Raw genomic sequence first — 16,657 nt, 5'->3', positions numbered from 1 at the left:
TGGGAGACATGAAAACATATAAGAGTCTACTAGCAGTTGTAGAATCTTACAAGACCTGTGAATTTCTCACTGATGTGCCTCAAGAGAAAAAAAGAATGGGAAACTAAGATCCCAATCACAGAAGAAAAAATAGCCTTAGTTCATAAAGAGAAACTGTCAGAACGATGTGGGCCAGTCTGTAGTTCTCTTGATGATATATTAAAAACAAACACAATCATATCTCAAGTATGTCATAGTCGTAGCTTCATAGGAAATCATTGCCATAGATATTACACACAAGACGTTTACGAAAAACTCACTGAAAATGTCGTTTCTAAAACATACATGTATACAAACAATAAATTAATCAGAGATAAAGCTGAAACTATAAAAAAATGTTTTGATGAAATAAATGGAGCTTATTCTGAAATACATTCACTAATTTCTCACACAAAACCAGTCACAGAGACAGTAATAGAAAGTGTTAATAGCAAGATAGAGAAATATATGACAATATACCGTAATTACTTTCCCCAAAACACCACATATTGGAAACCCATTGTATACCTTTTATGAAGAAATATACTTTTGGTCTAGGTCTTTTAGGAGAACAAGGAGGTGAATTGTTACATTCAACAATTTCAAAAATTGAAAAGAGAACGCAATCAATGAGAACATAATAATCTCAATTAAAAACAATAATAAAAAGTAACCTCCTGTAGGTTTCTCCTGATATCATGTCGTATGTGCCCCCAAAAAAAGAAAGGTGAGAGAAATGGAAATTTGATGAATCAAACAAAATAATACTTAAACATCTTAAAATATTTGACAGATTACGTGGTAAAACTTCCTCTAAAAATAGAGCTGTTATTTGTATATTTTGAGTTATATGTTGCTTTCTCAATCCCTTTTTTTTCTCTTTTCTCTATCCCTTTCTCCCTCCAACTATCCTCCGTTCAATAGCTACATTCTCCACCACAAATCTTTTTGTTCTTTCTCATACCTAAACAGATCCATACACATACCAACACACACTAGCAACTCCCCATCTCTAACACAAACACACACACATACACAAATATAAACACAACACATGCATTGACACGCAAATTACTCAATACCCATTTTACTTAATATCAAATTTATAAATGGGTTTGGACGTATTAATAGACTCGACTAGTTTTCACAATGACTTTTAAAATGAAATGAATTCAATTTTTTGTAAACACAGTTAAAGTGCTGGGTATCTGCTTTTTAAAGAAAGTGAATATATAATATTAGAGTATGTTTGATGGCATTCTAAATATATTCTGTAATCTGGAGTTGTAATACAAGAGAGATTGCATATTGAATCCTCAAGGATGTCGAATGTTGAATGGGACGGTTCAAATATCAGACGGAATAGTAAAATAACCAAATTTCCGGCACATGTGAAATTTTGTGAGTAATTAGAAATAGTCTTTGACTTTTAATTAGTGAATTTTTTTTTCACTTTGGTCGTTTAAATTTTTAGATAATTAAGAGTTTATTATGCGTGTTTGAGTGAATTTTTTTTCAAAAATACTCTGAAAGTTAATGCTTAGTGTGAAAATTATATACATCTTATTATAAATAAAATTATATCAGAATAAAAATCATCTTCTCCTTTTTCTAAGTAATCACTTTGTATTTATAAATAACATTTTTAAAATAGTTAAAAACAGGTTTTAAAACCATAACAAAGGTTGATAATTTCAATAGCCACAAAGGGCTCTGACAGAATACCAGAAATCGGTGAAGCGTGACAGTATGCATTGTGAGAGCAGGGGTAAAGGGGGCTGAACTAAAAGATCGCTTTTGGAACACTGTGTCTCTCTCTCTCTCTCTCTCTCTCTCTCTTTTTTTTTCTCTCTATCTCTATCTCTCTCTCTCTCTCTCTCTCTCTCTCTCTCTCTCTCTCTCTCTCTCTCTCTCTCTTGTTGTATTATTTTCTCTCTGTCCGTTTTCCCCTTCTCCATAGCTTTGATGAGAGAATTTCAAACAATAAATTGTACCATTCCCAGTTAAATTATATATATATATATATATATATATATATATATATATATATATATATATATATATATATATATATATATATATATATATATTTTTTTTTAAATCATATTTATCAGGTGAGGTGAAAACCCTTCTGAAACAGTTGCTGAGGGCTGTACGCCACATGCATGACAACTGGATTCTCCATAGAGATTTGAAAACTTCAAATTTGCTGCTGAGTCACAAGGGTATCCTCAAGGTAAATGTATAGAATTTTTCTCTTTCTTCAACCAAAATAAAAGAAAAAAAAACAAATTTTGGCTGATAGTGACAATTACATACTGTGTTGCTGGATCAAATTTAGTAGGTAGTAGTAAGCTCTCTGGACGTCCAGGGCAGAGTGTTCTAACCTCCTATGGGGGGCTGAGGTCACTTGCTGTGTCTTCTATTCCCCATATCTGTTTTTCCTGTTCCATGTAGCATATTGCTCGATCTTTGTTCTCATTTTTCCTTAGTCGTGGTGGGGATCCTTAGCTGGAAGGAAAACAGTCAAATATATAGGAGCTTTTAAAAAAAATTATTGAAGGATGATGTTTCTTTTTCTTTGTAAATCATTTCTTCTATTTACTATTTTATAGTTATTAGTTTTGAATATATTGTGCTTTATAGATACTTGAGTGTATCCTTCATAGTTGGATCCTTTGGTTGTGTCTGGATGAGATTTTTAGGTAATGTCAAAATAGGCACATTGGATCTTCTGTTCCCTATGTGAAACATTCCGCTTTGTTTTATATTTTCTTTTGTGCTTTTAATCTCAGGCTACAACTTTTCCCATATCATCTTCTTTTTACTGGTGCTGAAATGACATAATAATACTGTTGCAGGCATCGTGGAACCCCTAAAAACAAAACAATAAGATTGAAGATATAGCAAGGGCATTGACCTTTAGATGGTGCAAGTAATCTCTCTCTCTCTCTCTCTCTCTCTCTCTCTCTCTCTCTCTCTCTCTCTCTCTCTCTCTCTCTCTCTCTCTCTCTCTCTCTCTCTCTCTCTCTCTCTCTCTCTCTCTCTCTCACACACATACACACTCACACATAGATGACAGATAATAACAATTCATTGTACACGATGCATGGTGTGACTGATGGAATAGAAGTGTCTTCAATGATAATATTTATCATTATCAGGTTTGTGTATTTTTCAAATTAAAAAAAAATATTCCAAAACACAACCATCAGCTTCATGCTGATGAAGGGCTGACAAAATACAAACAAATATGATTGTTTTTTTTTACTGTCTGACCAGGTTGGAGACTTTGGTCTAGCCAGAGAGTATGGCTCACCTCTACGTAACTACACACCTGTTGTGGTCACATTGTGGTACAGATCTCCGGAACTTCTTCTCGGTTGCAAGGTGAGTTGTCAACAGCCACATTCAAATAATTTTATAACAGCTTAATTATTTTATAAGTTTGTGAGTGAATAACAAGAGTTAATAATTTGTCTTACATTTTGGTAACAAAAAGTAACAGTGAGTATGATCAGTGATCGATGGATGACAAACTTAAGAAGCTTTGTGTTGGCTTTATTTGTGAGCTACATTAGACACATTACCCCTCTTGCTTATTACTGGAGGCAGAGACAGATGTAGTAAGAGTGTTAATCCAAATAGAAGCTGACCTTTGGCATACTATGACTCCTAGGAAAAAGTCGATGCATAAATTATGCACAATTATTGTTGCTTTGTTTAATGTTTATTTTTAGACCATTCATATGTATGACAAGCAAATCAACATTCATGATGATGATGAGATAACATTTCATATTTGATTTTTATCATTTTGTACCCTATAGAAATACTCCACTCTTGTCGACATGTGGTCTGTTGGGTGCATTTTTGCTGAATTACTCTTGATGAAGGCATTGTGGCCAGGGAAGTCAGAGATTGACCAGATCAATAGGATTTTCAAGGTAGGGAGGAGATATCAGGATTGAAAGAAATGATGGAATTGTTAGAACATCTTGTCTGTCCTTTGCTTTTGTTGCATGTTTAATTAAATTTACATGGAGAAATTATTGTTTTGGGATAAACAAATGTTTACACCTCAGTTTTGCAAAATTAATCAGACGATTTTTTCCCCCTTATATGCTTGACTGATGACCGACATTTTTATAATATGATGTAGATAATGATTTTGTTTTCAAGTCTATTTTTAACTACCTACCTGTAATATTCTAACAGCTTAGCTGAAATTTAAAATTTTAAAAAAAATCTTTACATTTAAAGATTTTACGATTAAATGATTTTATAAAATTTATTCTTTTCATTCATAAAATATCTTTGAAAAGCTAAACTAGGATTGTATGTATTGTTAATTTTTGTCCCATAGGATCTAGGAACACCAACAGAGAAGATTTGGCCAGGGGTCGTGGATTTGCCAGGAATGAAGAAAGTCAACTTCAATGACAACCCATTCAATGTTCTTCGCAACAGATTTGGTGGTTCTTATTTTACAGATTGTGGTTTTGACCTCCTGAACAGGTTTGTCTTCACATTACAATAAACATTACAAGGAGCTGATGAAAATTCATTAAATGATGGTTTTGTCAACTTATTTTCTTATAGAAGTTATTTGTATTATAAATGTTGGCACTTTGAAATAAAAGAATAGCAATCAATGAGTGATGCGGACCTGCCAACTGTATATTTTTCTCCAGGATTATCCTGGATTTATGATTACGGAAAAGGTTCTATAATTAAGATAGTTTGACTAATCTTATTTTTGAACACAACCCAATGACTTTGGAAAATTCGACAAATCCAGTTTCTTTATTTGTAGTAAACTATGTTGTCTGAAGATGTGGATTGTGAGAAATATTGAGGAGAAGTGAATATAACATCAAAAACTGAACAAACTGCATAGCAAGGAATGTTTTTTTGGGCTGAATCCCTCCTTCTTAAGCCAGCAACAGAATTTTTAAAAAAATTGTCATGAACTGTTTCAAGATTGGAGACATGTGTTGAAAATCCCAAAAATTGCCTTCCAAAATGTTTGAGGAATTAGAATTGCCTCTCTAATTTTTACATTTTGTATTACCGTTTTTTAATTTATATTTTTTTATATTGTCTTGTCTGACAAAATCTCAAACTCACAAAAGTATCTATTAGTTGTAGAGTGCTGCCACTATGAATTTTGGTGAAACACTTATGGACTCACGCATTTTAAACATAGGTGTCTTTATGACTGTTGTAAAATGCTACTACTGAGTTTTTCATTTGAAAAACAGTTTGAGTGACCCAAGAATTTTAGAAAAAATGATAGAAGAGATTGAATTTTATAATATAATGCATATGTCAGAACCAAAACATTAACTATTTTTCTTGGCTTCCACAGATTCTTTGCTTACGATCCTTTGAAACGTATTACAGCAGAGGACGCCTTGGTCCACGAATACTTCGGTGAGTCTCCATTGCCTGTAGATCCCTCCATGTTCCCAACCTGGCCAGCACGTAGTGAGCAAACTAAGAAAACTGCAAATTCTCCTAAACCACCATCTGGTGGGAAAGCCTATCAGAAGTTGATGGTATGTAGAATTTACTTATTTACCATTGTGTTTTTACTGCTTTGAATCGTGATCTTCATTGCATAACCAGTAATGATAGTTATATTAGAATTTATCCCCTAAACTGAAACTAAAACATCTGTGAGCATTTTTTTTTCTTGACTCAACTCAGTCCCGATTATAGAATTTCAAAAAAAAAAAAATAAAAACATGAAAAAGAGAGAGAATTACACCACTTTAAAGACTTTCAGAAATGCTTATATGTCCACTGGTTGTTTTTTTTTTGGTATATTTTTTCAGTCCTGCTACCCTTGACTTTTACTTCAACCATTTCCCAATGCAAGGAAGATAACTTAATGAAAAACATAAATTATGTAACAAAATCAACTATTTCTCCATTGTTTTTCTAGCTAGAATTATGAAGTAAATACTACATTGAAGCAGAATTATTGTTTTTATTACATAATTTTTATTTATATGTTTTCTATATTTGATACAATCAAAATATTCTGAAAAAATAGAAAAGTGTGCAAAAAGAGGTGGCAATGACTGCCATTTTCCGTAATTTAGAGTTGTTTGCATAATCCCACTTTATAACATAGGAAGAAAGTGGATGTTCAGAATAGCAGTTGTTGCATGAATAGTCCAGATTTTATTTGATCAGATCGCAAGGGGTTATGAAAGTGAGTCAAGAATATAATCTTAACCTCTGAACAACAAGGCTTTTTTTTTTTCAAATTATTATTTACATGAGTAGCTACAGACTTTACCTTTTTTTCAAGAGATAAGCTGATGCTCGTGTTGCATCAACTCTTTTGCTGTCAGGGTAAAAGCAGTATTACTAGGTGGGGTTCCCAACCTCCCATAGCGGGAAGCACTTACTGTGTCTTCTATCCCCTATCTCTGTTTTCCAACATGCTTTCTGTCTTTGTCTTGGGATGAAATTACTTGGTTTTGTCCCAGCCTTTGCTGGATACCCTAGCTGGGAGGGAAACAGTCAAATGTATAGTTTTGGGAGATTACATTTTTTTTGTCTTGTATATCATCTCTCTGTTGTGCATTGTATTATTTTTATTTTACATATATTATGATTTGTAAACATTTGAGTGTGTTCCTCTTAGACGGGCCCTGTGCTTGTGTAAGGATGAGATGTTTAGGTGATCTCAAACTAAGTACTCTGATAGTGTGCTCTTGGAATCTACATGTTTCCTATTTGAACCAATTCCCATTTGTTTTACCTTTTCTTGAGTGCTTTAATTGCAATTCTATAAGTTTTTACTATCCCATTTTCTTCCTTTTTACTGGCGCTGATATGACCTTAATGTGTTGCAAGCGCCATAAAACCCTGAAAAACAAACAAACAAACAAAAGCAGTATTATAATAATAATAATAGTAAAAAAAAACAACTGATATTACGTTGGAGTTTAATGGAACTGTCTGTGAAGGATTGAGATAAGGTGTATTCCTAATCCATTTAACATTTGTTTTTAAATATTTTGTTATTTATCCATTTCAGGATGATGAAGAAAATCTTACAACAGCTGGTGGATTTCACATGGGTTCCGCAGCCAAGGGTGTGTCAGCTCAAGGGATGGGGTTCTCTCTGAAGTTTTAAATATTTGTCAGGTTAAACAAGTGTGTAAAAGATTTATCTTTACTCTACAGGCAGAAAGCGGGCATGTTACGAATTATACAATATGTGTCAGTGCATGACATAATCAGTCGGAAGGTGAAAACTTTGGATTTGCATTTTTTTTGGTTTTCATTTTCTGAAAGAATATGGTCACCAGAGCATTTTAATCTTTATTTGAAGTAAATCGGGTGATTTTTCATGAAGTTATGGTCAGATGTATGGGAAAGGTATCCAGCAACTTTTCTCACATCTCATACTTTATCAACTTGACTAGCTGTAAAAAATATTTAGAAGTGAAATTAAGCTTTGGTATTTCCCGAAGGTGTACAAAAAGGGTTGATTTAATCATTTATGACAAGAACCCATTTTTGTTAAAAACTGACCTTCTAACTAAACTTGGCAATATCTCAGTTCAAACCTTTTCACCATCCGACTGATTATGTCATTCACTGTATCATATTATAACTGTTGCAACTTTCTATATCAGCTAAAAATTAGGAAATGATTCCTTCTGTTTTATGAAAGGATTACGATTATTGCTCTACTAAAATTTTTACTACATCTAAGAGACGATGTTTTGATGTTTTGTTAAAATAATATGATTAGTTTGAATTAAGAATTCAAAATGGTTTAAAAATTGAGAACAATCTGAGATTTGATTAAATGTAAATGAACACACATCAGAAAGCCATAGCTTGACTTGTTCTTCTCCATAATATAGACAAGAAAATCTTTTGATCTAAGTTCAAATGTAAATTACATAAAGAAGTGTATGTCTCGGCTTTGGAAATGACGTGTTAATTAAAGTTTGCATTTTTTAATGACATTAGGATAGCTTTATAATGAAATTAATTTTTTAAAATAATATATAACTCAACAGCAGTAATGAAATGAAAAAATAATGCTTAGATAGTAATGATAGTCTGATTCTATTTCTTTTTCTGGCACTGCAGTTAACATTGGTCTTTTTTTTTTTGGTCACTGTTGATGTTATATTTCTTTGTAAATACATGTACATAATTTTTGTATAACTAGAAATGCATTACAATGAAAATGGTTTAACTGTAAATTGTTAACCATGATATGAATAAAAAAAAAAACAACTTACAAAACAAATCAAGATGTTGTCACATTTTTTTAATGGCTTTATTATCCTTAACACATTCACGAGGAGCAGAAAATGCTAAGTCCTGGGTGGGGTTCCTGACCTCCCACAGTGGATAGGGAGGTACTTACTGTGTCTTCTATCCCTCTATATCTGTTTTCCAACTTGCTTTCTGTTTTTGTCTTGGAATGAGATTACTTGGTTTTGTCCTGGTCCTGGCCGGATCCTTTGCCGAGAGGGAAACAGTCGAATAGTAAGATCGTTTTGGTAGATGATAATTTTTCCTTGTAAATCATCTGTTATGCACTGTATTATGTTTTGTTTACATGTTATATATGATTTGTAAACATTTGAGTGTATTCCTCTTAGTGGTGACCTTGCTTGTGTCTGGATGAGACTCTTAGGTGATCTGAAACTAAGTACTTAAATAGTGTGCTCTTGAAATCTAAATTTATTTACTATTTGTACCCTTCCCCTTTGTATTACCGTTTCTTGGGTGCGCGGGTGGTTGGATGGGAGCATCACCCTTGAATCATATACCTATGATGTTCGCATGGGTATACGATCCGATAGTGATGTCGTTTCTTCTTCTCTTTACTAGCCTATCCTGCTTCTTTGGTTTGTGATTGTATTTTTGACAGGGGATATTTTTTTTTCTGTAAATCTTCTGCCTGTTTGTTCTTGGTTATTTATAATTTAGCTATTGATAACTTTAGGTTATGATTTTGATTTACATTTGTACTATTTTTGTTAGATTGCTTGTTTTTTTGTTTCAGCGGTCTCTCATATAACCTTAATTGTGTTGGAAGAGACCTAAAGCAACAAACAAACAAAAAAATTTCTTGGGTGCTTTAATTGTAATTCTAGAACTTTTTAGTATCCCATTTTCTTCCTTTTTACTGGCGCTGATATGACCTTAATGTGTTGCAAGCGCCGTAAAACCCTTCAAAACAAACAAAGTGCTAAGTTCAATAATATGGCTAAGAGGATAATTTTCTTTTCTATTGTCATTGCAGAATTATTTTTATATTGTGAGTCCAACGTCCTTGAGTTCATGCTGTATGCCTGCAGTATCCAAGGCCCATAATCAATATTATGTTTTACTATTCCAGTACAAAGCAATTTTTTCTTACAAGGGAGGAGTATCAGTAACAATATACAATTGTGATTATTATTAATGAGAAAAATCTCAATTTTTTTGTCATAATATATAAACTATAAAGTTTAATTCCCTTATTTCCTTTTAAATACTCGTAATATAGATAATGGGAAAACTCTGAAAGGAAATGATTTAATTAGAATTTGCCAAAATTCATAACTCTTACCAGTTCACCTGTTGGCTAGGTTAAGTCTTTTTTCTGCAGGACTTGCTTATTTGCTTGTTTGCTTATTCCATGTGGAGATATGTTTGCTTCTTATTCATTGCGATGCAAGCAACACATGGTGGGCAGTTGTGTAGGAACAAGGGATTTTTATTTTACTGAAGTTTTGACAGGACTCCTTCACCATAAGATATGAACTCAAATGTTTTCCAGGTATATTTCTTTGGGAGATAATATCCTTTTTTTTCCCCCTTTTTATCACATCTCTTTGGGTATACATCTATTGTCAAGGATCCAGTGCTTTAGTGACAATAGTGTAGTCTTGATTCTTTTGGGTCCAAGTTTCCAAATGATTCATATGCAGGTGCTGAAAATGTATTGGAATTCCTGCTGTTTGGAGTTGGACAGTGGAGGGAGGGGGCGGGTGAGAAAAAAAATCTTGACTGCACCTGATAACAATCCCTGTTCTAGTTCTATTGCCTTTGAAGCGAGTGCTCTTGTAATTTAGTTATCGTGGATCCCAAGACATGGTAGGAGTGCTAGTACAATAAGGGCACCTAATAGGTGACCTGTAGTCTATGAAATAGAAATTTGGCTCCACGAATTTTTACGTAATTTTACGAATTTTAGACAAATTTCAAGGCCAAATACGAAATTTTATGGAAAATTACGAATTTTTAATTCTTAGTAATACTTAAATGATAATAAAAATAATAATAATAATGATGATAAGAACAACAACAACAACTACTACTACTACTACTACTACTACTACTACTACTACTACTACTACTACTACTACTACTACTACTACTACTACTACTACTACTATTACTATACTATATAATAATAATAATAATAATAATAATAATAAATAATAATAATAATAATAATAATAATAATAATAATAATAATAATATTGTGGTTGTTCATACACAATTTCAGCAATTACGAATTTCCTTGTCAAATTACTAAAAATTGATATTACAATTACTAAATTTGAAGTTTTCCATTTGGCAAGTCTGCTGTAAAGAAAGATCTCATATATGGGCATATATTTTACCAGAGGACGGTTTTATCAACATAGCGATTTATCGATATCAAGAAAAAACCGATCCAAGGCAAGAATGCAATTTACAATTGGCTAAAAAGATATCCTGCTGTGTTGTAAGCATTTCAAGACTTTGTTCTTTTCCGAATTGTTCTTGCCCCTGTAAAGCGCTCTGGGCAATTCCTCGTCATAGGGTAGTAGTAGAGCGATCAATAAATACAATGTATTATTATTATTATTATTATTATTATTATTATTATTATTATTATTATTATTATTTATTATTATTATTATTATTATTATTATTATTATATAATTAATTATTATTATTGAACTGACTTACTGACTTAAGGCCTTTTGCTTCCTAATCATCCGATGGGATGCCTCGGCTTCCTCTCTAATCATCCGTGTAATTTCCTTCCACTGTTCACGGTCTTTTGCTCTGGATGTTAATTTCATGAGGTCTTCCTTTGATTTTAATACTTTCTTATTTTGAAGGCGTTTTCGGTCTCTATCGAGGACAGTGAATTGGGTGGTCTACCTTGATATTTCTTGTGTCCAGATGGGGTGAAAAAAGTATGCATGGCTTTATTAGCTGATATATTTACATCTCTTCTGAGTATATGCCCAAAAAGCCGCCATCTTGCCTCCAGGATTTGAATGGATAAGGGTCTTTCATTGCATTTTTCATATAGTTTAATTGCTTATTTTTGTGGGGTATGTATAATCAGGACTCTTTTCAGTTGTTTTCTATGAAATTATTATTATTGTTATCATTATTGTTATTTCCTATTTTGACGACCTGGATTTGTCTTCAAGCAATTCGAGATGATTCGCATACAATGAAACACGTATAGTTTTGATAAGATTTTCGATGAGGCATTCTCTCTCTCTCTCTCTCTCTCTCTCTCTCTCTCTCTCTCTCTCTCTCTCTCTCTCTCTGTGTGTGTCTCTCTCTCCCCCCTTTCTCTCCCTCTCTCTCTCTCTCTCTCTCTCTCGCTCTTTCTCTCTCTTTCTCTCATTGTGTGTGTTTGTGTGTGTGTGTGTGTGTGTGTGTGTGTGTGTGTGTGTGTCTGCGTGTGCATGTGTGTTTTATAAGTGCAGTATTGCCAAAACCTATAGGTAACATCCATCATAATTTTGCTGAGCTCAATTTATCTTCGATGATTCTTATTTTCAATTTTCACTACCGGGCCTTTGTCTCCATACAATTCGACACGATTCTCGTAAAATGAAACAAAAATATTTGTCAAAATACTAGATAATTGAATTTCGTTTTTGTCGTTAGTCGATGCGAAGAGAAAAGAAAAGATGCACGGATAATCTTCCATTAATCATACAGGATACAAGTACCTTTATTTTGCCGGATTTAGAGTTGTTAGATTGCTATATTTAAGCCTGAGTATTTAACGTAAAAAAAAAAATAACAAACCTCCATGGAAGTTGGTGAGTTTAATGTCAGAATTTAAGTAGGATAATACTCATATTTCATGCTTCTCTCTCTCTCTCTCTCTCTCTCTCTCTCTCTCTCTCTCTCTCTCTCTCTCTCTCTCTCTCTCTCTCAATATATATATAATATATATATATATATATATATATATATATATATATATATATATATATATATATATCACTATCTCTCTCTCTTCTCTCTTTCTCTCTTTCTTTCTTTCTCTCTTTTTCTATCTTTCTCTCTTTTTTTTCTCTCTCTCTCTTAACTCGCTTTCTCTCTCTCTCTCTCTCTCTCTCTCTCTCTCTCTCTCTCTCTCTTTCTTTCTCTCTCTCTCTCTCTCTCTCTCTCTCTCTCTCTCTCTGTCTCAATAGGCGGGTAAAGGTGCTCTAGTTTTCGTGGTTGGAAGTGATCCTGAAGAGATGTGATTGACAACGTCTAAGAGATTTAAAAAATTGAGCTTTTATATAGCGCAATATTCACTAAACATGCTCAAAGCGCTTTACAAGGGGTCCCTGTCCAACAGCAACATTTAACATTTAGGACAAGACATCACGTCTGGAAGGCGATATTATATTTTTCTCGGACAGAGACATCGCTGTTAACGGCCAAGTACTAATTTTCCACTTGAGTACGCTTGAAAGAATGTGAGTAAAGAGCATTTTCCAAGGACGCAACTATGCGCCGAGCGAGGCTCGAACCCAGGACCTTGTTTCCTCTTACAAAATCCATTCAGACGAAAGCCGAGACTTGTAGACCATACCACCACAAGGTAATAAGTTAAGACATTTTATCATTTATGAACATAGCCGTATACATTACATGAGATTCACCCCCCTTCTCTCTCTCTCTCTCTCTCTCTCTCTCTCTCTCTCTCTTTCCATTTCTCTTTCCCTCCCTCCCTCCCTCCTCCCTCCCTCTCTCTCTCTCTCTCTCTCTCTCTCTCTCTCTCTTCCATTTCTCTTTCCCTCCCTCTCTCTCTCTCTCTCTCTCTCCCTCTCTCTCTCTCTCTTCTCTCTCCTCCTCTCTCTCCCCATCTCATCTCTTCATCACCCTTCATCTCTCTTCTTCTCTCTTCTTCTTCTACAAACTACTCTCTCTTCTCTCTATCTATCTATCTATCTATCTATCTATCTATCTATCTATCTATCTATCTATCTATCTATCTATCTTATCTATCTATCTATCTATCTATCTATCTATCTATCTATCTATCTATCTATCTATCTATTACATATCTATCTATCTATCCTATCTATCTATCGTACACTTGTATACTATAGCTTATTCGTCTGAATAAGTATTTATTTTATCGCTACACTGACAAAAATCCTTTTTACTTTTTAGTATTGGTCTGAAAAGTCTTACTTTATTTATCGATAGATTAAGATAAATACCAACAAGTCAAAAAGTCAAAAAACTTAGTGTTGAAGAAGAAGAAGAAGGGGAGAAAGAGTAGGAAAAGAAAGAAGAGGAGGAGGGTTGGTGAAGAAGGAGAAGGAGGATGAAGAAGAAGAAGGAGGTGGAAGAGGAGGAGAAAAGATGAAACTCGGGTCATAATTTCTGCAAACAACAAAATAGATAAATAAACAAAACCAAACAAAGCGAAAACATTTATTGTCTCAATGACGTGAAACGAGCTTTTAGATTCCCTGGGGGAGAAAGAATTTTCTCATTTAATTGGATTCACGTTTTCTTTTACCCATTTCAAAATTAATAATAGTAAAAATAATTTTGAAAGTAAGGAATGAAATCGTACTCCAATTTCCTGTGCAGATAGCCAAAAGGCATGGCATAAATTTACCGAATTCAAAACATTGGAATAATTCAATGTTATTTTTACCAGCATTTAAAAGAGAAGTATAAATAAGAATAAAGCAAGAAACATGCGATCATATTATGCTATTTCTCCTCTTGTACTTTAAATAAAGCATAATTAACACAAAGCTTCACATGGCAAACACACTGATTGCGGTATGTGGTCTAGTATGACACGCGCTTTCGGATCGGAAGGTCCTGGGTTCGAGCCTCGATCGGCGCATAGTTGAGTCCTTGGAAAAGACTCTTTACTCACATTCTCTCACCGTACTCATGTGTAAAATGAGTACCTGGCTGTTAACGGCGATGTCTTTGTCCGAAAAATTATAATATCGCCTAACACGCGTCATGTCCTGTCCTACATGTTAAATGTTGCTGCTGACCAGGGAGCCCTTGTAAAGATCTTTGAGCACAGTTAGTGGATATTGCGCTATATAAAAAACTCAATGATTGGCTCGACTTAACTTAATTGTGTTGGTTTGGGAGTATTGCCATTGCAACAATGAGACCATAACAAATTGGGTGATCAGACCTGTAAATATATACACGTTGGAAATACATGACACGTTAAAAAAACAAACTTGAGCTTTTATAAAGCGCAATATCCAATAAACGTGCTCAAATCGCTTTACAAAGGGTCCCTGACCAACAGCAACTCGTAACATGTAGAACGAGACATGACGCCTGTTAGGCGATACTTTTTTTTCCGACAAAAACAACGCTCTTAACGGCCATGGACTCATTTTACACCTGAGTATGGTGAGAGAATATAAGTAAAGAGCCTTTTCCAAGGACTCAACTATGCGCCGAGGCAAGGCTCGAACCCAAGACCTTCCGATCCGAAAGCGAGTGTCATACCACTAGACCACATATCCCAAAAAAATCCCGAAGCAAATTGAGCTTAATAATAATAATAATAATAATGATAATAATAATGATAATGATAATATAAAATAAATAATATAAAAAATAAAGAATAAAAAATGATATAATAATAATAATAATAATAATAATAATAATAATAATAATAATAATAATAATAATAATAATAATAATAATAATAATAATAATAATAATATGAGAAGAATAAAAGATTGCAGAGTATAAAATTACAGTCAGGTGAATCCGAAACAGCAGAGGTCTAATTTAATGAGGTTGTTTTGAGGAACAAAAGGAAATTGATGGCCAGAGGGCTTTGGATTACATAAGGAGACGGATGTTTTATTATATACTACGTTGTCATCTGATTGGGCCTGATATATGTATAGGTGAAATGCGGTAGGGATGATTACATGACAGTGATGACGACAATGGAATTGAAATTGATGACCCCGACGACGATGATGACAATGATGATGATGGTGATGATGATAGCAATGATGTGATGGGAGTGATGATAATAATAATGATGATGATAATGATGATGATGGGGGTGATGATATTAATGATGATGATATGATGATGATAACGACGACGACGACGATGATGATGATGATGATGATTGATGGTGACGACGACAGCGATGCTAAAGAGGAGGAGGAGGAGGAGGAGGAGGAGGAGGAGGAGGAGGCCAAAACTGTTAAAAGAGAAAATTGAAATGATATTTGCCATATATAATTACTATTTGAATTTCAAGGTATTAGCAAGTATTTCTCATGGAGATAACTGTTCGTTTATTTGCTGGTAGAGGTTCAATCAAACGTTGTGAATGATTTGTTTGTTTACATTTCAGTTTTATGTCTGGTTTTTGAGGGGACTAAACATAATCGATGTTTGCATTGGACAATGATAGAGCCTAAGTAATATTAATGATGGTTATTAGGAAAATGATTACAATTACGATGAAAAGATATTTAGGTAATAATAAAAGGCGATGATGATAATAAATAAATGATAATGTTAGTAATATTAATAATGATAACAAAAAAGAATTATAATGGCAACAATAACAAATAATAATAATAATAATAATAATAATAATAATAATAATAATAATAATAATAATAATACTAATAATAATCTAATTAAATTAATTATTTAATTGAAAAAATAAGCATTAATGTTGTATTAGATTCATTTTTTATTCTGTTTTGTAAGTGTTCTTAACTGTGTGCCCCAGGTTGTCTTATTTTATGAAGAGTAGTTTCAAATAAGATTTACCGATCCAGCGACCGGGTAGTCGAGACATTTGAATCGTTTCGAACATCGAAAGTGAATTTAAAACGGTTGTGATAGAATATCACTTACTGTAAAGGATTTGAGCAAGGAGTCCGATCAACAGAAGCGATGATTTAAATGTAGGGCAGTGAGGGACATGATCGTCTGTTTGGAGATATTAATTTTTCACAAAGACAACGTGTAAACGGGGTGTCTATTTTTGATATAGAAATTGAGAAAGAGTCTTCAGGATTTTATGCGTCGCGCTGCAACTTATAAGCGATTTATCATAGAAAATCAGTTTGCAGAATGTGCGTCATTTGAGTAATCATTTACAATTGGGAAAACATGTGAAACATTTATTTAGAAGTCAGCTCTTTCTCTCTCAATCTTATCTTATGAAATCGTTTCCATCTCATCTTCTTCTCTCTCTCTCTCTCTCTCTCTCTCTCTCTCTCTCTCTCTCTCTCATTATTTTCAAAACTAGATTATTGTAATTCTCTGCTTGTCAACTTGCTCCATGCTTCTATATAACAATTACATCTACAGTAAAACAGTGCAG

At 33.5% G+C, this 16,657-nt stretch overlaps 1 protein-coding gene across 6 annotated transcripts in view; it reads left to right on the top strand.

The window, feature by feature from the left end:
- The window catches only part of LOC144971130 (uncharacterized), a 31,876-nt gene extending 23,568 nt beyond the window's left edge, over window positions 1-8,308 (top strand). For all 6 annotated transcript variants that reach the window (XM_078911567.1, XM_078911563.1, XM_078911565.1 and 3 more), the window contains exons 13-18: window positions 2,133-2,254; window positions 3,301-3,408; window positions 3,849-3,965; window positions 4,385-4,536; window positions 5,390-5,579; window positions 7,076-8,308. In XM_078911567.1, coding sequence (XP_078767693.1) covers window positions 2,133-2,254; window positions 3,301-3,408; window positions 3,849-3,965; window positions 4,385-4,536; window positions 5,390-5,579; window positions 7,076-7,174 — 788 coding nt within the window. In that variant the 3' untranslated portion in view covers window positions 7,175-8,308. The remainder of the gene's footprint in view (window positions 1-2,132; window positions 2,255-3,300; window positions 3,409-3,848; window positions 3,966-4,384; window positions 4,537-5,389; window positions 5,580-7,075) is intronic.
- The last annotated feature ends 8,349 nt before the right edge of the window (window positions 8,309-16,657 follow it).

This window comes from Berghia stephanieae, chromosome 4, assembly GCF_034508935.2.
Source record: "Berghia stephanieae isolate SIO BIC M18660-M18661 chromosome 4, UCSD_Bste_1.3, whole genome shotgun sequence".
Lineage (NCBI taxonomy): Eukaryota > Metazoa > Mollusca > Gastropoda > Nudibranchia > Aeolidiidae > Berghia > Berghia stephanieae.
This window is presented reverse-complemented; position numbering and strand designations above follow the sequence as displayed.